We start from the raw sequence: 23,463 nt of genomic DNA, 5'->3' as shown, positions 1-23,463 counted from the left end.
CTTGTGTTCAAGGCCTCTCCCCAGCCTTGTTGCCCTTCTCTGGACACGTTCAAGTGTTTTGATGTCCTTCTTAAACTGAGTGGCCCAGAACTGGACACAGTACTCAAGGTGTGGCCTAACCAATGCAGAGTACAGGGGCACAATGACCTCCCTGCTCCTGCTGGGGAATGAGGGTGAAGAGGACACTTTCCATTTGGAAATATCGTTTGGTACTTCATGGAGCTCCCATCTCCCAATTCAACCTCTTAGCATCCAGGAACATCTGTGTCTGAGCCTACTGGACCTTGCTGAGGCCCCTGCAGCTCCCTCCTGCCCCAGGCATTGCAGAAGACAGCCACACTGTACATCACATCCCTGCCATGCCCCCCAGGTGCCTCTGCAGGGAAAAAATGATCAGGCATGTGGAAAATCTGTGGATAGTGGCTGCATCCTGCTCTGGCTTGGCAGGGTGGAGGATGCATTTGTGAATGGAAACTGTGTTTTTAGGGCTTTTTCTGTCTGGCACTGGTTGAAAGGGTTAAGATGACTCATGGAGGGTTGCATAAACCTGCTTCCCAAAAGGAATTTATAGCATTCCTGCTGTGGTCTAGCACAGAGGGCTGCCAGGGAATGTATACACATTTTATGTATATGTATATATATATATACACACATCATCAGGATTCAGAGCCAGAAACAAAAAGGGGACAGAGCCAGGAGTGTGCAGCACAAGAACTGCCACGAGCCTGCCTGCTGCTTTCTTGAGCTGAAGTAAGTTTGCATCATCAGTTGGAGCCTGGAGATCAAGAAGGTTTTAAGCTTCATGTTTTCAATAGCATAGAACTGGCCTCTCCTCTCTTTAGCTGCCTGATATTTCTGAGGAGAGTTTTAGACAAGTGTGTAAGGAAGGAGGTTGGAGTGAGGTGGGGGTTGGTCTCCTCTCCCAAACTGCCAGCAAATGGAACAAAAGGAAATTGCCTCAAGCTGGGCCAGGGGAGGTTTGGGTTGGAGGTTGCTGCAAGAATGGTGAGGGATTGGAACAGGCTGTCCAGGGGTGGGGGTGGAATCACCATCCCTGGAGGTGTTAAAAACAACCTGTGGACATGGCACTCTGGGTAGAAGGTTGGACCTGATGCTCATAGAGGCCTTTCCCAACCTTAGTGATTCTGTGATTCTCTTCATTTCCTATCAAGCCTGTTTTAAGAAGTCTGGGGTTTGGGGGTTTTAGTTGCTGTTGTTTGGGGGGGTTGTTGAGGTTTTGGGGTTTATTTATAAAAGCAGTTCAAGTTGAGTTGTTTTCATTTCCCACTGCAGAGCTGAAGGGAAGGCTTGGTCACCTCCTGTCCTGGAAGATGGCAAGGCTCAAGCCTATCGGATCAACATTGAGCCAGACCCACAGGTAGGACAGCAGCAGCCCTGCACACAGCCTGCTCCTCCAGCTTGCTTTTCTGGGAGAGGAGATCTGTCTCTGGAATCTGGGAAGGCCTCTGTTCTCCCTGCAGCCTTCTCAGAGGCTGAGGAGTGGCTTTAAACATCATGCTAGGCTTTTCCCCTGCAGGTCTTGCTTGTGCTTTCCTCAAGCTGGTAAAGCCCAGATTGCTGTGGTGTACCAGATCCCTGACCTGATCTGGCTCAAACCCAGCTCTGTAATGTCCTCCACCCAAGTCAGGCTTCGCTGAGGCAGCTTGGTGGCAGGAGGAACTTGAGCAGCACCAAGGGCCCCTCCTGCCCCAGCACCCAGCCCTCCTCAAAGCCAGTGACCAGGCTCATGGTCAGCATTACTTTTGATGGAGCTGTTGAGAGCTTTCTGAAGGGTGCTGCCCAGTGTCTGCCCTTCCAGGAGCACAGGGTCTGCCTTGGCCAACCTGCCTCTGTCTTGGCTGCCTCTGGAATCCACCACCCCCTCCTGAGGCCATGGTGGTGATTCACTCCACGTGCTGGTGGATGACTTTCTTTGTAATGGGATCTTCTTCTTCTCTCTCACTCATTTATCTTCCTTCTCTCTGCTTTGCAGCTTGGCTCTTCCCTCTGTCTTCAGTTCTCTTCCATAAATTCTCCTGCCTGCACACTACCTGCCTTCCTTCCCTTCCCACCCCGTGGTCTTCAGGAGCTGGGACAAGGGCATCCATCTCCAGCAGCAGCCTCCTATCAGGAGGTGGATGGAGCTGAACAGATTCATCTTTCTTAACCATCTCTTGACTAATAGCCTGTTAGCAAAGTCAAAGATGACTCTTGGTCTCCTTTGGCTTCTGAAAGCAAAGAGGAACAGTGTCTTACTCCTCCCTTCCTGCCTCTGACTTCCCTGACTTTTGGGCTTTGGATGTGCTGATCCCTGATGCCTGCTGGAAAGGTATCTGAGCAACAAAGAGGAGATCACAAGGAGGGGATGGGGCAGGAGGGAGCTCCTGCTGTCTTGCTGCTTCTCAGGTGGGTGCTGAGTTGATGAGTATGGTGCAGGCTTTCTCAGGACACACAGAATGATGGATAGCAGGACTGAAGCCTGCTAAGACTTCTCACTGCTGCAGGTTGGCCAGCCCATCCCAGAAGAGAAACAGCTGAGCTGCCCACAAGCTATGGAAAAACAGAAGTGCATCAGTCCAAGAGAGCTCCTGTGGTGGCCACAGCAATGTGGGACCACTGTGTGCTGGTGCTGAACATTCAGCTGTTGCTCATGTGGTTTCCTTCCCCACAGAGGTGGTTTGTGTCAAGGGCTGCTTCATGAGAGCTTTCTCTCTGGTGCTTGTAAAGTGGATGCCTGCAGATGCTGCTGGCTTAGTTCTGCTGCTCCTTCCTGGAGGTGGTCCTTTGAGTGTCCTGGCAAGAGGCTTAAGGTCCCTCACAGCCATCCCAAGATGTGCAAGTGTGGAAGGGGGTAGGATGACACTATGAGGAGTGATGTTGGCCTCATTTCCCTTCAGGGAGGAGTGAGGAGGGAGCACTGGCAACAGAGGCTCCATCAAATGGAGGTTGGAAGTAGATGATTTTTAAGGTCCCTTACAACCCAAACCATTCTGTGATTCTATGAAATGATAGGGAAGAAGGTGAGATTCTTCAAACCCCACGATGAGCACACTTGTGTAGTCACAGCTCAGTCTGTTGGCCTTGGGTTCAAAGAGACCTTGTTTAGCCTGGAGGAGGCTCAGGGGAGGTCTTATTGCTGTCTACAACTACCTGAAGGGTGGTTGTAGCCAGGGGGGGTTGGTCTCTTCTCCCAGGCAAGCAGCACCAGAACAAGAGGATACAGTCTCAAGCTGCACCAGGGGAAGTTTAGACTCACGGTGAGGAGAAAGTTCTTCACTGAGAGAGTTAGCCATTGGAATGGGCTGCCCAGGGAGGTGGTGGAGTCACCATCCTTGGAGGTGTTCAAGAGGAGACTGGACGTGGCACTTGGTGCCGTGGTCTAGTAGTCATGAGGCCTTGGGTGACAGGTTGGGCTTGATGATCTTTGAGGTGTTCTCCAACCTTATTGATTCTATGACTCTATGATCATCTAATTCCAAGCCCCCTGCCATGGGCAAGGACACCTCCCACTAGCCCAGGTTGCTCAGAGTCCAACCTGGCCTTGAACATTTCCAGGGAGGGAACATCCACAACCTCCCTGGGCGCCCTGTTCCAGTTCCTCACCACCCTCACTGTCAATATGTTGCATTTCTGCCCAGGAGCAGCGGGCAGAGAGGCTTGTAGCTGGGACTGCAGAATGGCACCATCACACCCACCCATTCATGGATCTGCTCATCTCTCCTGCTCTAACTGACAGAGCAGGGAGATCTGTGAGCTTGGGTTTTGAGTTCTGGCCATGTTTGCTTCATTACTCAATTACAGCAATCTTTTTTTGACAGAGATTTTTTTTCTTAATAGAATTTGATGTGCCCCAAACCCTCTGAAATATTAAATGAGGACCAAATGTGCAGCCGTCCCACTGCCAGAGACAACATTTCTGAGGTTTAATGCAGATTGGATTTGAATCTGGCTATTAATGTCTCTTACATATGGAGCTTTTTAAGAATTAGACAGCTACAGGCAATACAATGAAGAGGGAGAGGTGGGTTTTCCTCAGGCCAGACCTGCACTGAAAATCTCTGAATCTGGGGACTGTTCGGTGGGCAAAGCAGACATGGCTGTGGCAAGGCACTGACAGAAGCAGGTCCAGGCAGCAAATTTCTCTGGTGACCTCTTTTTCAGTGCCTGTATGCCCACATCTTCTTGCTTAGTGGCTTTTTGGGTTTCCCAGAGGGGAGGTGAAGGAGGCATCGCATTACAGTGTTCTCGCTGTGGTTGCACCCAAGATGTGCTGGTTAAGACTTCTCCCTGCTCAGACTAACTGTGCCTCGAGTGTAATTCATGCTGACTGCTCAGGACATGTGCCAGCAGCTGTCCTAACCCCTGCCTTGTTACAGATGTCCTTTGACTTGCATGTTGCTGAGGGTGAAGAGCAGCACCCAAGAGTGCAGGCCCTTGCAGCAGGCATCCCATCCATGAGGAGCAGCGTTCCCAGGCCTGGCTGGAGCCTTCTGTGGAGTGATGCCATATGACCTAGGGCTGATTCATGCTGTTTTTACTCAGCTCCTGTAGCAAAGGCACTTATTAGATTGTGAGGGGAACAAAAAATAGACTCCTCATAAAGAAAGAGCTTGGCTCAAAACGTGCAACCTTTAGGTGCACCTCCTCACATCTGGAAGAACACAATCTGCTTTGAAACAGGGAAAAGAATTCTGCTGGTATTCTGCCCTCAAATCACAAATCATAGACTCATGGAATAGGTTGGGTTGGAAGGGCCTCCAAAGATCATCTAGTCCAACCCCCCTGAAGTCAGCAGGGACATCCTCCACTAGTCAGGATACCCAAAGCTTTGTCAGGCCTGACCATGAATATCTGCAAAGATGGGGCCTCAACCTCCTCCCTGGGCAACCTGTTCCAGCACCCTCATGGTGATAAAACTTGTTCCTAACATGCAATCTAAATCTGCTCTTCTCTCATTTCAAACCATTGCCCCTCATCCCCAGGCCTTTGGAACCAGTCCCTCTGCAGCCTTCTTGTAGGTCCTGAGGTTTGGGTTAGTCCTTGAAAAGGGTTTTGAGGGTTTGACTTTCCAGCAATGGGGAGCACATCTCTCTCCCTCCTCCAGGTTATACTCTATCAATCTTTTCTATCCTGCTAAGGTAAGATCTCTTGAAAGTCTTTAGAGCTATGCCTACAGCAATTCTTGCTAGAGGTCCTGAAACTTGTGAGCAGAAGCAGAATGCCCAAATCTGTGATTTCTAGGAAAAGATGTGCTCTACAATGACATTTATTTGATTTAGGTGCAGTCTTTTTCTTGAAGGCAGCAAGGCTTGCAGTTATCCTCTGTGCAAGAGAACTTGGAAGGGATGGAGCAGCTGACCAGGTCTCCTCTCTTTCTGCATCTGCTGTGGTTTGTCAGTTGAGCTTTGTGGAAAACTCTACTCAGAGACCAGGAGTGTAACCAGTCATCCTTATTAAAACCTTGATTAGTGCTGTGACTGCAGGGGAGAACTGTCCTCACCACTGAGGAAACTGAAGTGGAGAGAGCTGCTTGGTCAAAGTCATAGAATCAGATTTGCTTGGAAAAGACCTTTAAAATCATGGAATTCAACCATTCTCTAACTCTACCAAGGCTGGTGCTAAACCATGGCCCTCAGCACCACATCTCTGTGGCTTTTCAACACCTCCAGGGATGGGGATTCAACCAGCTCCCTGGGGAGCCTGTGCCAGTGTTTGGAAACCCTTTCAATGAAGAATGGTTTTCTAATAACAGACCTGTACCTCTCCTGTTGCAGCTTGAGGCCATTTCCTCTCATCCTGTCACTTGTTCCTTGGGAGAAAAGACCACCTCCCACCTGGCTCCAACCTCCTTTTCATGGAGCTGCAGAGAGCAATGAGTTCTTTCCCCTCAGCCTCCTTTTCTCCAGGCTGAGCAACCTCAGTTCCCTCAGCTGCTCCTCAGAACATTTGTGCTCTAAACCCTTCGCTAGCTTTGTCACCCTTCTCTGGACCCACTCCAGCACCACAGTGTCCTTCTGGGAGTGAGGACAACGAGCAGGAATAACTCTGGGCAGGATGCTCAGGAGTTATTTTCATTAAATGTGCTTTTTAAAAGGATAGACTACGGCTGTCAGGTGGTTACAGCCTTTGCCTAACAGCAAGGGCCTAGAGAGGAGGACCCAAACTCAGTGCTATTGAAACCTGCATCCTAAATAATGAACCTAATTAAGGAAGGGCTGCATCTCTGTGAGTGTCAGTGGGACCCACAGAGATGTCACTGGGCAGCTCAGTGCTCTCCACAGTCATTACATGAAGTCAGGATTCCCACCATGCAGCCATGACCTCACTCTTGATGTGCTGAGTTCATCTTGCTTTACCACTGGCTGCTTGGCCACTGTTGGCATCACCGTCCCTGGCCATCCCTTCCCAGGAGAGCAGGATCACCCATCCATCAGGTTCTGGAAGTCCCACATGTCTGCAGCTTCTAGTCAAAACACCAGCATGTGGTGCTAATAAAAGCAGAGGATGTTTGTCTCCTGGCCTGTTCCCATGCTGCCAGAACTGGCAGCTTTCTGCCCGAGGGGGGGAGGGGCTGGAATCGTGGGCTTTGGGCCATGGGGCAGAGCTGCAGCAGTGCTAACTGATGGTAGATCAAGTGTCTGGGTGTGAGAGCCCTTGCAGCAGGAATTCGATTGGCAGCACGGAGCCAGGGCTGGGATAGGATGTGAGTCCTCCAGACCTGGACGCTTGGCAAACCTGTGGGGTGGAAGGCTGGGTTTCCTCTGGCTGCCTGGAGAGGGAGAGGCACTTCCCACACTTCCCCATCCCCAGTGGAATGCCATCCCAGTGCCACCCAGCTGGGAGAGTGGCTCATGGTCCCTCCTGCCTTTGTCCTCCTTTTGTGCCCTGTGAGCAGCAGCGTTTCCAGGCCAGCCAAGGGTTGAGCTCTGAGCAGTGGAGAAGGTTTGGTCTTCCTGTAGTGCCAGGGGCTGGGTTTGCCCATCACTTCAGGTTTCTCTCTCTAGTGTGCTGGTTTGTGCTTGACACCAAGTTCTGAGTCTGCAGAGACCACATAGTGGTAGGGGTTGGAAGGAACCTCATGAGATCATATAATCCAGGCCCCTGCTATTTATGTTACTTTGCTCTGCCTAAAATCAGGTACAAGGTGTGCAGCTTGTTCTGGGAAAATACCAACCAGGATGGGGTGAAAAGGAGGAACTGGGGCAAACCTGAACCTAGCAGAGCTGTTCAAGCAGTCTGAGCCAGGCAAGGCAAGAAACCCAAAGCCACATGTGAGCCAGGCTGATGGACAAGGAAGGGGCCAGAGCTGCTCTGTTAAATGTGCTGATGTGGGATGGGCTCAGGTGTGTGTGGCTGCAAGACCAGTGTTGTGCTGGCTGGGCATGGGTAACCCTGCTTTGTGAAGCCTGGCTGATGACCTGCTTCTTCCCTTTGCATGTGTTCTCCAGGCAGTGTGGGATCTGCAACATCAGAATGGCTTGGGTTGGAAGGGACCCTAAAGGTCACCTAGTTCCAATCACCTACCATTGGCAGGGACACCTTCCACTAGCCCAGGCGGCTCAGAGCCACATCCAACCTGGACTTGAACGCTTCCATGGAGAGAGCATCCATGAACCTACCTGGGCAACCTGTTCCAGTGTCTCACCATCCTCACTCCAAAGAATTTCTTCCTAATCTCCAGTCTAAACCTCCTCTCTTCCAGCTCAAAGCTATTGTCCCTCCTCCTGTCACTCCCAGTCCTTGTCAAAAGTCCCTCTCCAGCTCTCCTGTAGCCCCTTTCAGGTATTGGAAGGATGTTCTAAGTTCTCCCCAGAGCTTCTCCAGGCTGAACAGCCCCAAATCCCTGTCCCCACAGGGGAGGTGCTCCAGTTTTCTTGTCATCTTCATAGCTTCCTCCAGACCTTTTCCAACAATTCCATGTCCGTTTTGTATTGGGGGCCCCAGAACTGGACACAGTACTCTGGGTGGGGTCTTGAGAGCAGAGTAGAGGGGGAGCATCACCTCCTTGGTGCTGTTGGGGCAGAAGGAGGGGGGAAATGTCTGCCTCCCATTTTTGGGAGAACAAAGGATGAGCTAATGCCCTGGCTCACGTTCCCATGGCAGGGGAACTCCCCCATGGTGTCTGAGGGCTTGATTTCAGAGCAGAAACATGCTGGATCCTGACGGCTGTCGTAAGCCACCTCAGCCTCCAGGCTGCAGATCCTCGGGCAGCATCTCAGATGTCAGGGCTTAGTACACCACCAAAACCTGCTGACCTCATCCACTGGGTGAAGAGGTTACACACAAGTGGGTTTGCCCTTGGGGTTATTTTATTTTGGCATGATACAACATGGAATCATTCAAAAATTCCATTTGTGGCCTCCCCCCAGATGGAATCATTTGAAAACAAAGGGATTTGCTCAGTGCCACCTCATGTGTTGATCTCCTGTAGCTGTAACTGCTGTGTGGAAACCTCTGGGTCCCATAAATCAGCAGCTCTAAGTGAGCTTCAGTAATCCTGGTATAGGAAAGAGGAGTGAGAAATCTGAAGAAGAAGGGGGGAAATATAAGCATGGGAAGTTCAAAAGGGTGGTGGGGTTTGGTTTTGTCCTTCTGGCCAGGCAGCTTGAATAGTTTGCTCTCATCAAACAGTGCCTGGACTGGGCACTGGTGAGGCCACACCTCAAATCCTGGGTTCAGTTTTGGGCTACTCACTCCAAGAAGGACATTGAGGTGCTGGAGTGGGTCAGGAGAAGGGCAACAAGTCTGGTGAAAGATCTGGAGAATAGGGCTGGTGAGGAGCAGCTGAGGGAACTTAGCCTGGAGAACAGGAGGCTGAGGGGAGACCTTCTGGCTCTCTGCTGCTCCCTGAAAGGAGGCTGGAGACAGGTGGGAGTTGGTCTCTTCTCCCTCGAATCAGGTGATAAGATGAGAGGAAATGGCCTGAAACTGTGCCAGGGGAGGCTTAGGTTGGGTGTGAGGAACAATTTCTTTCCTGCCAGAGTGGTCAGGCACTGGAACAGGCTGCCCAGGGAAGTGGTGGTGGAGGCACCATCCCTGAAGGTGTTCAAGAAACCTGTGGCCATGACACCTGGGGACATGGTTTTGTTTAGTGGCCATGGTGGTGTTAGGTTAGGGGTTGGAACTGATGATCTTAGAAGCCTTTTCCAACCAAAATAATTCTATGAAGGTAAATAAGATCTGTAGTGAAATAGAGACAGTGCAGGGGGATTTGGGACAGTGCAGAAAATGCTGCTGGGTGAAGAGTGAGCACAGGTATGCCCTGAGCTGTTCTGCTTGATAACATCAGTTTCAGTGATGATGACTCTGTTAACACAGGCAAGGGAACTGCCAGCTTGTGTGCTCACAGACACCAGGTGTTTGTCTGGGAGCACACGTGTATGGCACAGCATTCTTGTCCAAAGGGAAAAACAGCTGCCATGGGTCCCTTCCAAGCTGAGAGGTTCCTTGATGCTGCTGTGGTCTTGCCTTGGTGCTCACTTCAGATGAAGGAATTGCTCTATGTAGTCACTTGGGTAACCCCTGAGATGAGAATGTGTGGAGACAGCTGGGTGCAGGATGCTGGGATACAGAGGAGGGGCAGTGCTGGGTGCACAGCAGGGGGATGCTGGATGTGAGACAAGGGGTGCTGGCTGCAGGAAGGGGGATGTGGAGTGTGGGAGGGATGCTCACTGTGCTCCCCCTAACTCCTTACAGCCAGCAGACCAACATGGGGTGGATCAGTGGGTGAAAGAGATGGGGTGAGGGCAGAGAGCAGCCCCCAAAGCTCTCTTGGGCAGCCTGGGTTTGGTAAATGGCAGCCTGGGTGTGTGGGGAGCTCAAGATGGCCAAGTTCACTGGCTGCTTCCATTCCCTGCAGCAGCTCAACCCTGCTATGAAGTGCTGGGATATTCCATGGGCACTGCCAGGGCTTGTTTGTCAGCAGGAAAGTCCAGGCTGGGTTTTTGACTCGAGCTGAGTTTTATCTTCATCATTAATGAGGAAAAGGAAAAAATTGGGGCATTCCCAAATGGAAAACAAAAAACTCAACCCCGTAGCTTTTGGTGGTGTTTTTTGTTGGTTGTTTTTTTTTCTTGTGTACCTCACCCTGGCTTTTACAGAAAGAGATGTTTGGGTAAGCCACACTGATGAATTAGCATCTTTTTGGTTTGAATAAGTACCATTTCTGTAGTCTGAAGCTTTGCTTGTTGCCAGTGATGCTTTTCTCCCCCCCTCTCTATTAGCTGCTAGTAGTGGTTATGGGAAAGTGTGATATGATAACACCTGGAAATGCAGCAATTCCCCAGTTGTGAGTGGAAGAGAAAGGCAGAAAAAAAATGAAAAGGATGACATCAGGATGTTGCCTGTTAGGGTTCAGTGCCTGAGGTTAAGCCAAACACCAGATGGTGAGAAAAGTGATTTACTGGCAGCTTTCAGTGGTGCCACTGAAATGGGAACAGCAGCATCTTCCCTGGTGAATATTAGTGCTGTTCACACATGAAACTGTGGCTTAGGACAGTGAGAGCTGGAGATACTCACACCTCCCTGAGCCTTAGCAGGGTTTGTGTTACTGCTCCCACATCCAGATGTGTTTATGTTGCCTGTGCAGAAGGGTTGGTCTGGACAGCTTGGCCTGAAGGTGTTTTGAAAATGCAGCCAGCATGGCCAATGCCTTCCTTGGAATCCCAGCATGGTGGCAATTGGAAGGGACCTCTGGAGACCATCCAGTCCAACACCTCTGCTAGAGCAGGGGCACCCACAGCAGCTTGCCCAGGATCACAGTGCCAGGGGGGGTTGAAATCTCCACAGGGAAAGAGACTCCACAACCTCTCTGAGCAGCCTGCTCCAGCATCCCACAGCACAGAAGTTTCTTTTGTTCAGATGGAATCTCCTGGCTTCCAGTTTGTGCCTGTTGCCATTGTGCTGTCCCTGGGCACCACTGACAAGAGTCTGGCCCCAGCCTCTTGCTCCCCACCCTTTATCTCTTGCTGAGCATTGCTCAGATCCCCTCTGGGGCTGCTCTTCTCCGGCTCAATAGCCCCAGGGCTCTCAGCCTTTGCTCTTCACAAACATGCTGGCACCTGTCTTGTTCAACATCTTTGTGGGTGACATGGACAGTGGCATTGAGTGCACCCTCAGCAAGTTTGCTGATGACACCAAGCTGTGTGGTGCAGCAGACACGCTGGAGGGAAGGGAGGCCATCCAGAGGGACCTTGACAGGCTGGAGAGGTGGGCACAAGCCAACCTCATGAAGTTCAATAAGAGCAAGTGCAGGGTCCTGCATCTGGGTCGAGGCAATCCCAGGCACAAATACAGGCTGGGCAGTGACTGGCTGGAAAGTAGCCCTGAGGAGAGAGACTTGGGGGTGCTGGTGGACAAAAAGCTCAACATGAGCTCTCAGTGTGCATTTGCAGCCCGCAAAGCCAATCAGATCCTGGGCTGCATCAGGAGAAGTGTGGCCAGCAGGTCGAGGGAGGTGATCCTCCCCCTCTACTCAGCCCTGGTGAGACCCCACCTGGAGTACTGTGTCCAGTTCTGGAGCCCCTATTACAAGAGGGATGTGGAGGTGCTGGAACATGTCCAGAGCAGGGCCACGAGGATGATCAGAGGGCTGGAGCACCTCTCCTATGAGGACAGACTGAAGGAGTTGGGGCTGTTCAGTCTGCAGAAGAGAAGGCTCCGAGGTGACCTCATTGTGGCCTTCCAGTATCTGAAGGGGGCCTACAGGAAGGCTGGGGAAGGACTTCTCAGGATCTCAGGTAGTGATAGGACTAGGGGGAATGGAATGAAGCTGGAGCTGGGGAGATTCAGGCTGGATGTGAGGAGGAGGTTCTTCCCCATGAGAGTGGTGAAACCCTGGAATGGGTTGTCCAGGGAGGTGGTCGAGGCCCCGTCCCTGGAGGTGTTTAAGCCCAGGCTGGATGAGGCTCTGGCCAGGCTGATCTAGTGTGGGGTGTCCCTGCCCATGGCAGGGGGGTTGGAACTGGATGATCCTTGTGGTCCCTTCCAACCCTGAATGATACTATGATACTATGCTCCAGGATCCAGCATCTTCATAGCCTCCACTGGACTCTCTCCAGTAGTTCCTTGTCACTCTTGAACTGAGGAGCCCAGAACTGGACATAATACTCCAGCTGTGGCCTCTAATACTCCAGATGTGACCTTCAGTTTAGCTGATTCTCAGCTTTCTTGCTTTCCTTTTTGAAGGTGGTTATAAACCCCATGCCCCTGTACAAAGCCCTCCTGTGTCTGCTTGTTGAACACCCCCATGCCCTCTGCATGTTAAAGCCCTGCTCTCTGCACTGGAGCAGGTGAGGTAAATGGAAACAAATTTTCATCTTCCTGCTGGTCAGAGGGAACATTTTTCCATGGCTGTGGATATTTAAGAGGCTGCTGGGGAGCCAGGCAGCTCCAGGGAAAGAGTTGTGGTGTTACAGCTCAAGTCTCTCTTCAGTTAAGTCATGTGAGGGTTGTGGCTCCTCCAGTGGGGGTGAAGATGTTTGTGGAGTTGCTGGGATCCAGCTGTTACCAGAGCCTCACCAGAGGCCATCAGCATGGCTGCACCAAGGGGGATTTGTTCCTTAAGAAGGGTCTGTGTGGCTTAATTCTAATTGTGAGATGGGCTGGCTGGGTGCTGTCCTTGTGCTGTACAATATCATTGAATGGTTTGGGTGGGAAGGCAACCTTTCAAGCTCATCCAGTCCAACCCCTCTGCAGTCAGCAGGGACATCTGCAACTAGAGCAGGTTGCTCAGAGCCTCAAACAACCTAACCTGGATTGGTTCTAGGCATGGGACGTCTCCCTCTTGTCTGGGCAGCGTGGGCCAAGGTCTCACCACCCTCAGTGGAAAAAATATCTTCCTTCTCTCCAGGCTGAATCCACCTTCTTTTGGCTTAAACCACCAGAAATCAGACATTGCAGGACTTGTGCAAGGAGAGCTGGACTGTTTGCCCAGCCTCCCCTAACACCAGTTTATTTTAGTAATACCTCATTGTGCCTCATGGAGCTGCTTCTCCCAAGGGCACTTCAGAAAGGGGTGGATGTCTTCCTCCTGGAAATTAAGACATTCCCAACCATTGTTTACAAATGGTTTAGAAACTTCCCTGTCTGTGCAGAAACATTGCAGATGATTCCTGTCAAAAGTGACATGCCTCAAGCTGGTAGGAAATGTTTAGCTTTCACCTCTCTGGTGCCATCACTCCTGATCTGGTGTTCAGCTTCAGCTTTGGGCCCCTCAGTCCAAGAAGGGCATTGAGGGGCTGGAGTGTGTGCAAAGAAGGGCAGTGGAGCTGGGGAAGGCTCTGGAGAACAGGGCTGAGGAGGAGCAGCTGAGGGAACTGGGATTGTTCAGCCTGGAGAAAAGAAGGCTGAGGGGAGACCTTCTGGCTCCCTACAGCTCTCTGAAAGGAGTTTGGAGCCAGCTGGGGGTTGGTCTCCTCCCAAGGAACAAATGACAGGACAAGAGGGAATGGCCTCAAGCTGCACCAGGGGAGGTTTAAGTTGGACATTAGAAGAAACTTCTTTACTGAAAGGATTCTCAAAGCCTGGCACAGACTGCCCAGGGAGGTGGTGGAATCCCCATCCCTGGAGGTGTTTCAGGGAGGCAGAGATGTGGTGCTGAGGGCCATGGTTTAGCACCAGCCCTGGTAGAGTTAGAGAATGGCTGGAGCGGATCTTAAAGGTCTTTTCCCAGCAAAAAGATTCTATGCTTCTGTAACCCTGGTGGTGTGACCCACAAGCTGGTACTGACCCCAGTGACCCTGTGGTGCCCAAGGTGAGGGCATCAGGGGCTTCTGGTCAAGCCCCAGCTCCTGGAGGCATGTTTTCATGGAATTACTCCTGAAGAACACCAGGCTGTGGTGTGTGAAGGGCTGTGTGTGTGCCCCCTGTGGAACTGGGGTTGTGTGGTTGAAGTTTGTGCTGACAGGAGGGGGTGGGGCTGACCTCAGCCTGCTCCCTGCCATAGCACCAATGAAGCAAAGTGATGGAGACACTCACAGAAGGCTTTTGTGTGGCTTGCAGGGTTTCAGCAGAAACTGCAGTGTGTTGTGGGAAGAAGTGCTTTCAAAGGAGCCTGATGGCCAAGCTCCAGGGTCACAAAGCCAAGCAAACCTGAGCCATGCTCACAGGGGTGCAGCTCATCCCGCTGGGATGTGACCTGTGGGTGTTTTTCAGCATGCCCATGACCTTGTTTTGAGCTCCTGTCCCAAGATCTGGCCTGCTGTGCATTCATGGCTGTGCCTTCTCTGGGTACAGCCTGTGCTGGGGCTGGGGCTCGGCCAGGCTCCAGCTTGAGTCATGTTTCACATGGATGTTGTCTGCAGCTTTGTAACTACAAGACCATCTGATCTGCAGGGCTTGCTCTCTTGCTTAGAGAGATCTGAAAAATGAATCTGGGGTTTAGCTGGCAACTGGGAAAGGATGTGATGGAGAAAGGTTTTCTTCAGGCTGTGGTATACACTGAAGGAGGAACTTGGCAGAGTGTTTGAAATCCATCTCATAAAGTAACTCCTGCTCTCCCTTCATCCAGCTTCAGCAAACTGCACCCAGCCTCTCTCCAGCCTCTTCCCTTATCTATTAATCACAGAATCAGAATGGTAGGGGTTGGAAAGGACTTCTGGAGATCAAGTCCAACCCCCCTGCCAAAGCAGGATCACCTAGGGCAGGCCACACAGGAACACATCTGGATGGGTCCTCAAAGCTTCTAGAGAAGGAGACTCCACAACCTCTCTGGGCAGCCTTCTCCAGGGCTCCAGCACCCTTACACCAAAGAAGTTTTTCCTCATGTTGAGGTGGAACCTCCTGTGTTCCAGTTTGTATCCATTGCCCCTTGTCCTATCACAGGACACCATTCAATGAAAATATCCTTCTCTCTTGCTCTGAGCTAGTCCCACTGAGCCCTGGCAGCCCACTGCAGAAGCCCAGAGTCCATCCCCAGGCTGTCTGGCTGTGTTGGATAGCCAGCACGATGGACACAAGCCTCAGACCACTGCTCAGCTTTGCGGGAGCCATGATGAGTTTGCTTTAAGCCAACCTTCCTTCAGGTGTAGCTATTGAGGCAGATGCTCTGATGGTCCTCTAAATAGCTTGAGTGGGGCCAGAAGAGGCCACAAAGATGATCTGAAGGTGGGCTGAAAGCCAGGCTGAGAGAGTTTGGATTGTTCAGCCTGGAGAAAGGAAGGCTCCAGGGAGACTTAAAGATGGCTACAGGAAAGATGGGGCAGGACTTGGTCAGAGAGTGCAATGATGGGACAAGGGGTGATGGTTTCAAATTAAAAGAGGGGGATTTAGACCAAGTGTTAGAGAGTTCTTCACTGTGAGGGCAGTAAGACACTGAACAGGTTGCCCAGAGAGGCTGTGGATGCCTCATCCCTGGAAGTGTTCATATCCAGGTTGGACAGGGCTTTGAGAATCCTGGGCTAATGGGAAGTGTCCCTACCCATGGCAGGTTGGAACCAGATGATCTTTAAGGTTCTTGTCACCTCAAACTATTCTATATTTATCCCAGTTCCACAGAAATGTGCTCTTGCTCTCTTCTCTTCCATGGTAGGCAGCTGAGGGACTGATGCCAGGGACACATCTTCTGGCCATATATTGCAATCAGTCAGAGAAGATCTATCAGGCTCTGCAGAGCAAATCTGGGCTCCATTACCCAAGTTAGGAGCAAGGGAGAGAGAGAGGACTCAAACACTGGTGAGGAGCCAGAGCACTTGGGCTCATACTGGGGCTGCTGTAAGATAGAGACAATTAACCAAGTGTGGTCATGAGATGTACCTCTTCCAAGTGACCCTATGACCAAAGGCTGCTTCAACCTGCTGGTGCACAAACAGCAGCTCTTTGGCAGCAAACATCCAGCTGACCCTGACTGATCATGGTGCACAGGCTTACAGAATGTTAAGGGTTGGAGGTCACTGAGTCCAAGCCTCCTGCCAGAGCAGGACCATAGAATCCAGCACAGGTCACACAGGAACACATCCAGATGGGTCTTGAAAGTCTCCAGAGAAGGAGACTCCACAACCTCCCTGGGCAGCCTGCTCCAGTGCTCTGTGACCCTCACAGTGAAGAAGTTCCTCTTCATGCTGAGATGGAACTTCCTGTGCTGTAGTTTATATCCATTGCCCCTTGTCCTATCCCAGGGTACAACTGAGCAGAGCCTGCCCCTTCCTTCTTGACCCCCACCCCTCAGATATTGATAGACATTTATCAAATCCCCTCTCAGTCTTCTCCTCTCCAGACTAATCACCCCCAGGGCTCTCAGCCTCTCTTCATAGGGCAGTGTTCCAGTCTCTCAATCATCCTTGTAGCCCTCCCTTGGACTCTGTCCAGCAGATCCCTGTCCCTCTTGAACTGGGGAGCCCAGAACTGGATGCAATATTCCAGGTGTTCTGGGTTTAAGAAGAGGATGGATCTGAAGGGCATCAAACAGGAAAATGCTTCTGGCTGAGCCAGGCTGTTAATGACCTTCAGGTGTGATTCAGCCTGGTGCAGCCTGTGTTTATGATGGAGAGCAGGAGTGGTTCCCCTGGGCTGAAGAAAAGAAGCATCTTGCAGGAGATCCCTTCAGTGGCTGGTCCTGTCCTTGCAGATCTTCCCAGCACTGCACAAGTGGGCTCCAGAGTGGATTTGGGGCTTGGAGGTGTAATGGCAAAGGGTGTGCTAGGCTTTCTGCTGGTGAGTCTGCTCCAAAGGGATGTCTCTCAGATACACTTCAGTTGAGCAACTACTGTTGCTCAAACCCCTTCCAAACCAGGTCGTGGTGTTAGGGAATAGGTTGGACTTGATGATCTCTGAGATCTTTTCCAACCTGGCTAATTCTATGATTCTATGATCCTATGGGTGTAGACACTTATGTGGAGGTTGTAGGAACCAACATTGGCCTCTTGCACTAGCAATTGACTGTTTCAGTCTCGGATTGATGGTCTGGGAAATGGGATGAATTATTTTTCTGGTTTATTACTTGGATTATTGTCTACCTCTGAGAGTCCAATGGGATGGCATTTAGCAAGTCCAAGTGCCAGGTGCTGCACTTTGGCCACGGCAACCCCATGCAGAGCTACAGGCTGGGGTCAGAGTGGCTGAGAGCTGCCAAACAGAGAGGGACCTAGGGGTACTGATCAACAGCTGCCTGAATATGAGCCAGCAGTGTGCCCAGGTGGCCAAGAGGGCCAATGGCATCCTGGCCTGCATTAGGAATAGTGTGGCCAGCAGGAGCAGGGAAGTCATTGTGCCCCTGCACTCTGCATTGGTTAGGCCACACCTTGAGTCCTGTGTCCCTCAGTTTAAGAAGGACATCGAGACACTTGAACGTGTCCAGAGAAGGGCAACAAGGCTGGGGAGAGGCCTTGAGCACAGCCCTATGAGGAGAGGCTGAGGGAGCTGGGGTTGTTTAGCCTGGAGAAGAGGAGGCTCAGGGATGACCTCATTGCCCTCTACAACTACCTGAAAGGTGGTTGCAGCCAGGAGGGGGTTGGTCTCTTCTCCCAGGCAACCAGCACCAGAACAAGAGGACACAGTCTCAAGCTGCACCAGGGGAAGTTTAGGCTGGAGGTGAGGAGAAAGTTCTTCACTGAGAGAGTTGTTAGCAATTGGAATGGGCTGCCCAGGGAGGCGGTTGAGTCACCATCCCTGGAGGTGTTCAAGAGGAGATTGGACGTGGCACTTGGTGCCATGGTCTAGTCATAGGGTCTGTGGTGACAGGTTGGACTCGATGATCCTCAAGGCCTCTTCCAACCTTGGCTATACTGTGATACTGTGACTGATTCAAAACATCGTGAAGTGACACCAGAAGGACACAAGAAAACATAAAGGACAGACATTGAGGGCCTGAAGCATTGAGGTCCAGAGAAGGGCAACGAAGCTGGTGAAGGGTCTGGAGAAACAGGGCTGGGAGGAGCAGCTGAGGGAACTGGGGGTGTTGAGTCTGGAGGAAAAGAGGCTGAGGGAAGACCTTCTGGCCTGAAAGGAAGTTGGAGCCAGATGGGGGTTGGTCTCCTCCCAAGGAACAAATGACCAGACTAGAGGAAATGTCCTCGAGCTGCATCAGGGGAGGTTTAGGTTGGACATTAGAAGAATCTTCTTCACTGAAAGGGTTCTCAAAGCCTGGCACAGGCTGCCCAGGGAGGTGGTGGAATCCCCACCCCTGGAGGTGTTTCAAGGAGGCAGAGATGTGGTGCTGAGGGATGTGGTTTAGTGGTGACTTGGCAGTGCTGGGTTAACACTTAGTGACCTTAAAGGTCTCTTCCAAGCAAAACAATTCTGTGGCTCGGTGAGTGAGCTTTAAGTGCTTTGGATCAGAACATGAAGTCTGATGCCCCCTAAAGCTGTTTCTTAACCCTGTGCTCTCTTGTGGGTAAAAAAGGCTGGAAGGACAAATAGGGCATTCATGGACTCATAGGATGGCTTGAGTTAGAAGGGATCATTGTGCAAAATGTCCCCAAATAAATCCTGCTTCTTAAGAATAGGAAAACTTGAGGTTGCAAACTGGCCAACCCCAGGTGCCTCACCACCTTGGGACAAGGTGCTGCTTGCTGCCAGTGTTGCTTTGCCCTGGCTGCCTGCACCTCCTGCCAAGAGAAACCCTCCCCTACACCCTGTCACGTTTACCTCCTGCTGGAAATAGTTCCTCAGGCATATAAATACTGCTTTGATAAGGGCAGCCCTTACCTGTGCTTGATAAGGCAGAGGCTGCATTAGTGCAGTGCTGATAAAAGCTTCCGGAGGAGGAGGTATGAGGCCATGGATGGGGTGGCCAAGGCAGGTGGGTTGATGCAGGTCATCATTTAGTATGTCCTGTGCCTCATTCTTCCCAAATAATCCCTTTTCTTCTGCTTATTCCTGGTGGGAAGGGACAGGCTGGGGATCACCAGCAAGGTGGTGACCAGAGAAGGTTGCTGTAGTTGGGCATCAGCCACTTGCTGCACATCCAGAATCACAGAATAGGTTGAGTTGGAAGGGACCATGAAGATCATTTAGTTCCAACCCCCCCTGCCATGGGCAGGGACACCTCCCACTAGCCCAGGTTGCTCAAAGCTTCATCCAGCCTGGTCTTAAACACTGCCAGGCAGGGAGCATGCACAACTTCTCTGGGCAACCTGTTTCAGTGTCTCCCCACCCTCACTGGAAGGAATTTCTTCCTAATGTCCAGCCTCAACCTGCCCTGCTGTAGTTTAAAACCATTACCCCTTGTCCTATCACCACAGGCCCTTATAAATAGTTCTTCTCTAGCTCTCCTGAAGCCCAAAGCCCCTTTCAGGTACTGCAAGTCCACTACAAGGTCTCCCTAGAGCCTTCTCCTCCAGGCTGAACAGACCCAACTCATGGAACCCCAGAATGGCTCGACTCCAATCACAGCTGGAGTCAGCACTGGAACCACACACCAAACCACCCCAAAACCCACCTGCTCCCTGCAACTTGGACCTCAAACAGCTCCTTTCTTGCTCTGCTTCATGTTTATCTGGTGTGGGACAGCTGCATGAGTTGTGTTTGCCAGGAAGGAGGAGGCTTGTGCTCCAGCAGCTCCAAATGCTGCGTGTCAGGAGCTTGGTTACGCTTCCTAATCGATGGTCCTCGAAGGCGAGCGTGAGAAAGCAGATTGTGAGTTTCTGTTTCATCAGCTGAAAGAGTTCTCCTCGGTGAGACTTTGCAGGCCAGCTCTCAGGAAGGGTTTGCAAAGCCTCTTAATTTAAGAGAGGCCATAAAAAGCAGGAAGGAAAAGCCAGCAGAGAAAAGCAAATTAAGTCCCAAAGGGGGTGAGGGGGAAGCTTTTTGTGATCTCGATTTTGAGAACTAGGCAGAAATCCATCTGGTTCTAGGCTTCTGAGATGAAAATGAGGTTGTGGGGCTGTTTTTGCACAGTCTGAAGCCTTGTGGTCTGTTGCTGCCTTTGAGATGAGAATAATGAGACTGTCCCAGGAACAGCTTTTTGTGCAACAGAAGCAAAGAAACAAGGAGCAAGCAGGAAGGCAAAGAGTGTCCTGGTCTCAGAGGGGAAAATACTTTCTGTGTGTTTGCCACAAAGCCACTAACTGCCTCCAAGCACAGCCTGCAAAGAGCTTGGTGGGAAGAGCTGAGGGACATCCATACCTTCATCTCCATGATCTTGGGCTGGTAGGTGTTAGGGTAGTGAGAGCACTCTGGTGTCCTTCAGGAGGAGCTTGTTGATCCCTATGAATGCTGCTGGTCACCTGTGACTTTGTAACATGGCTGAACAGATGTAAAGTGAGATGCCACCACCAGCAGCATCCTGCTCCCACAGGGGCAAGGAGCTGGTGACAACCAGGATCCCCTAACAGGTCATCTTCTGGATGCTCAGCAAGAGCTAAAGGGTGGGGGGCAAGAGGATGAGGCCAGACTCTTCTCAGTGGTGCCTGGAGAGAGGACAAGGGGCAATGGGCACAAACTAGAACCCAGGAGATTCTACCTGAACAGGAGGACAAAGTTGTTTGGTGTGAGGGTGCTGGAGCCCTGGAGCAGGCTGCTCAGAGAGGTTGTGGAGTCTCCTTCTCTGAAGAGCTTCCAACCCCCACCTCCCCCCCAGCCATTGTGCTCCTGGGCAAGCTGCTGTGGCTGCCCTGCTTTAGCAGGGGGTTTGGACTGGATGATCCTTAGAGGTCCCTTCCAACTCCATCATGCTGGGACTCTGAGGCTTCCCTTGAAATAACCATGTGAGTCTGGGAACTGGTTGTGTTTTCCTTTATTTTCAGATTATAAATTGGGGAGCAGTGAACATTACATTAATGCTGGCAGCAAAATTCCTTCTTTAATAGATAATTTGCAGCTATGACTTTGGAAGCAGTTTCCCCCACGTGCATGTGCTTGTATGGGGTGGAAGGAGCAGTGCCAGAAGTGCTCAGGGTGGCTGCTGAGGCTTTTGAGGTGATGGAAGCACTGGGAGCTTGCTGGAGTCTGCAGTTCTTCATCTGGTGGCAGGATAAAACCTCAAAGGCACCATCCTGGAGTTTTTCATTCAGCCCAGTTTTTATCAATGGGAGTTTTGCCTTCAGAAAAACTTAAGCCTTGGACTTCCAAGATCTTTTTTCTTTTTCCCCCTTTTTGAGCAGGATCTGGTTTTTATTTCTCTTAGCTGCTCATTTTTACAAGGCTTGGGAGGTGTTTTCTGCTGTGCACCACTGGCAGACATTTGCTTCCAATTAGTATTTATTGGATTATTTTAGCCAAATGTAAGCTTTGTGTTGGAGCCCCTCAACGTGCACTTGGGTATTTCAGAGAATCATGGAGTCAAAAATGGTTGGGTTGGAAGGGAGCTAAAAGGTCCATCTAGTTCCAACCCCCCCTGCCATGGGCAGGGACACCTCCCACCAGCCCAGGTTGCTCAGGGCCTCATCCAGCCTGGCCTTGAACACCTCCAGGGAGGGAGCAGCCACAAGCCTCCTGAGCAACCTGTTCCAGTATCTCACTACCCTCACTGGAAAGAATTTATCCCTGTTCTCCAGTCTAATTCTGCCCTCTTCCATCTTCAAACCATTCCCCATCATCCTGTCACAGCTAGCCCTTGTAAAATGTCCCTCCCCAGCTTTCTTGCAGGCCCCCTTCAGGTACTGGCAGGCTGCTCTAAGGTCTTCCTGGAGCCTTCTCCTCTGCAGGACAGTGAGGGTTCTTTTTCTACTTGGTTTTCCATCCCCTTCAGTCTGCTGAAAAGCTGGTGCAAGGCAGCATCACTTGAGACCTGCCCTGAAACAGATTAAACTGGTTTAAGGAGAGTTAAGCAGATTAGAGAGATTAGAGCAGATGAAGCAGCTCACAGCCTCTTACACAAGCCTCTCTTTCTTCCCTTGGTATGAGCATGGCTCTGACTCGCATGGCTGGAAACAGCAGCAGCCAGCACGTGTCCCTAGGCTGTGTCCAGCTTTCTGCTGCTCTTCCTGATGGCTGGAGTTAGCCCCTGCCTAGTCCAGTTGGTAAAGCCTGGCTCAGGTGGCCGTGGCAAGATGAGCCGTGGGTAGTGTTGGGTGGCTGGGGTGTGTGGGCTGACTGACACAGCTTTGGGAAAGCACAAAGGGAATGTTCTGTAGGGAAACATCTTCTGCAGCATCTTCATCAGTGAGCTGGATGAAGGGATGGACACAACTGGGGCCTGTGGCTCAGACACAGTCAGGTTGTGCTGCCATTCAGCAAGACCTGGACAGGCTGGAGAGCTGGGTGAGGGGAACCTCAGGAAGGTCAACAAGGGCACCTTGCACCAGTACAGCTGCTGGAATGCAGGTCTGTGGAGGAGTATCTGGCAGTGCTGGTGGGCAACAAGTTGTCCATGAGCCACAATGTGCTTGTGGCCAAGAAAGCCCATGGGATCCTGGGGTGCATGAAGAGCAGTGTGGCCAGCAGGTTGAAGGAGGTTCTCCTACCCTTTACTTGGCCCTAGTGAGGTCACAGCTGGAGCACAGGATCCAGTTCTGGGCTCTGCAGTTCAAGAGATTGGAAACTACTGGAGAGAGTCCAGCAGAAACTACAAAGATGCTGAGGGGGCCTGGAACATCTCTGTGAGGAAGAAAGGATAAGAGCCCTGGGGCTATTAAGCCTGGAGAAGAGCAGCCCCAGAGGGGAGCTGAACAATACTCAGCAAGAGCTAAGGGGCAGGGGCCAAGAGACTGGGGCCAGGCTCTTATCAGTGGTGCTCAGTGCCAGGACAAGGGGCAGTAGGCACAAACTGGAACCCAGGAGGTCCCATGAGAACAGGGAGAGAAACTTGCTTGGTGTAGAGGGTGCTGGAGCCCTGGAGCAGGCTGCCCAGAGAGGTTGTGGAGGCTCCTTCTCTGGAGAGATTCCAAACCCATCTGACCATTGTGATCTTGGGCAAGCTGCTGTGGGTGACCCTGTCTTGGTTGGACTGGATGATCTCCAGAGGTTCCTTCCAGCCACCACCATGCTGGGATTCTATAAAACCACGTGAAAAACTTGTGTTTTAATGGCAGCTGAGTGCCTGACTTGGGGTTCTACCCCAAAAACTTTGCCATGGGAATAAAGGACCAATGATAATCTGGATGCCCAGCTGAACTCTTCCCCAGTGCCTTTCTCCCACTATGAATGATTGAGCTTCTTCTGGGAGAAAACCTCCTGAAATGACCATGGACCTTTGTAGACAAGGGTAGCTGCATTTAAGTGAGAACACCCAGCTTGGCCCCTTGGCTGAAGGCCCTGCCCAACCTGTCTGGGTAGGTGTGGAGCTGGGCTTATCACAGTTTGCTTGAAATCAATCAGGACTGATTGTCTCAGGAGCAGTAAGTGCTGCTGGGCTAATGTAACACCTAATGAGAAGCAGACCCACAGCCTTATTTTTGAGGAAATAACAAATCTGCTTTTACAGGAGCAGAAATGCAGAATGCTTGGCAGTGGCTCACCATGGAGAAGCAGGAAAGTTCAGCTGGTTGGAAACCAAGGAGAGCTGCACATGTTGCCCAGGATTTAACTGCAGGTCAAGCCTGAGTTCCCCTTTCCCTGCTGCATACCTCCATTTTCCACAGCACCTAT

The 23,463-nt window shown here is 51.3% G+C and overlaps 1 protein-coding gene across 1 annotated transcript in view; it reads left to right on the top strand.

Annotated features, from left to right (window-relative positions):
• The window catches only part of PDLIM4 (PDZ and LIM domain 4), a 73,575-nt gene that overhangs the window by 34,165 nt on the left and 15,947 nt on the right, over positions 1 to 23,463 (top strand). The window contains exon 3 of the mRNA XM_068158072.1: positions 1,294 to 1,378. Within this exon, the coding sequence (XP_068014173.1) occupies positions 1,294 to 1,378 (85 nt within the window). The remainder of the gene's footprint in view (positions 1 to 1,293; positions 1,379 to 23,463) is intronic.

Source organism: Melanerpes formicivorus, unplaced genomic scaffold (assembly GCF_026170545.1).
Source record: "Melanerpes formicivorus ecotype bairdi unplaced genomic scaffold, bMelFor1.0.p_v2 SCAF_2, whole genome shotgun sequence".
Taxonomy (NCBI): Eukaryota; Metazoa; Chordata; class Aves; order Piciformes; family Picidae; genus Melanerpes; species Melanerpes formicivorus.
This window is presented reverse-complemented; position numbering and strand designations above follow the sequence as displayed.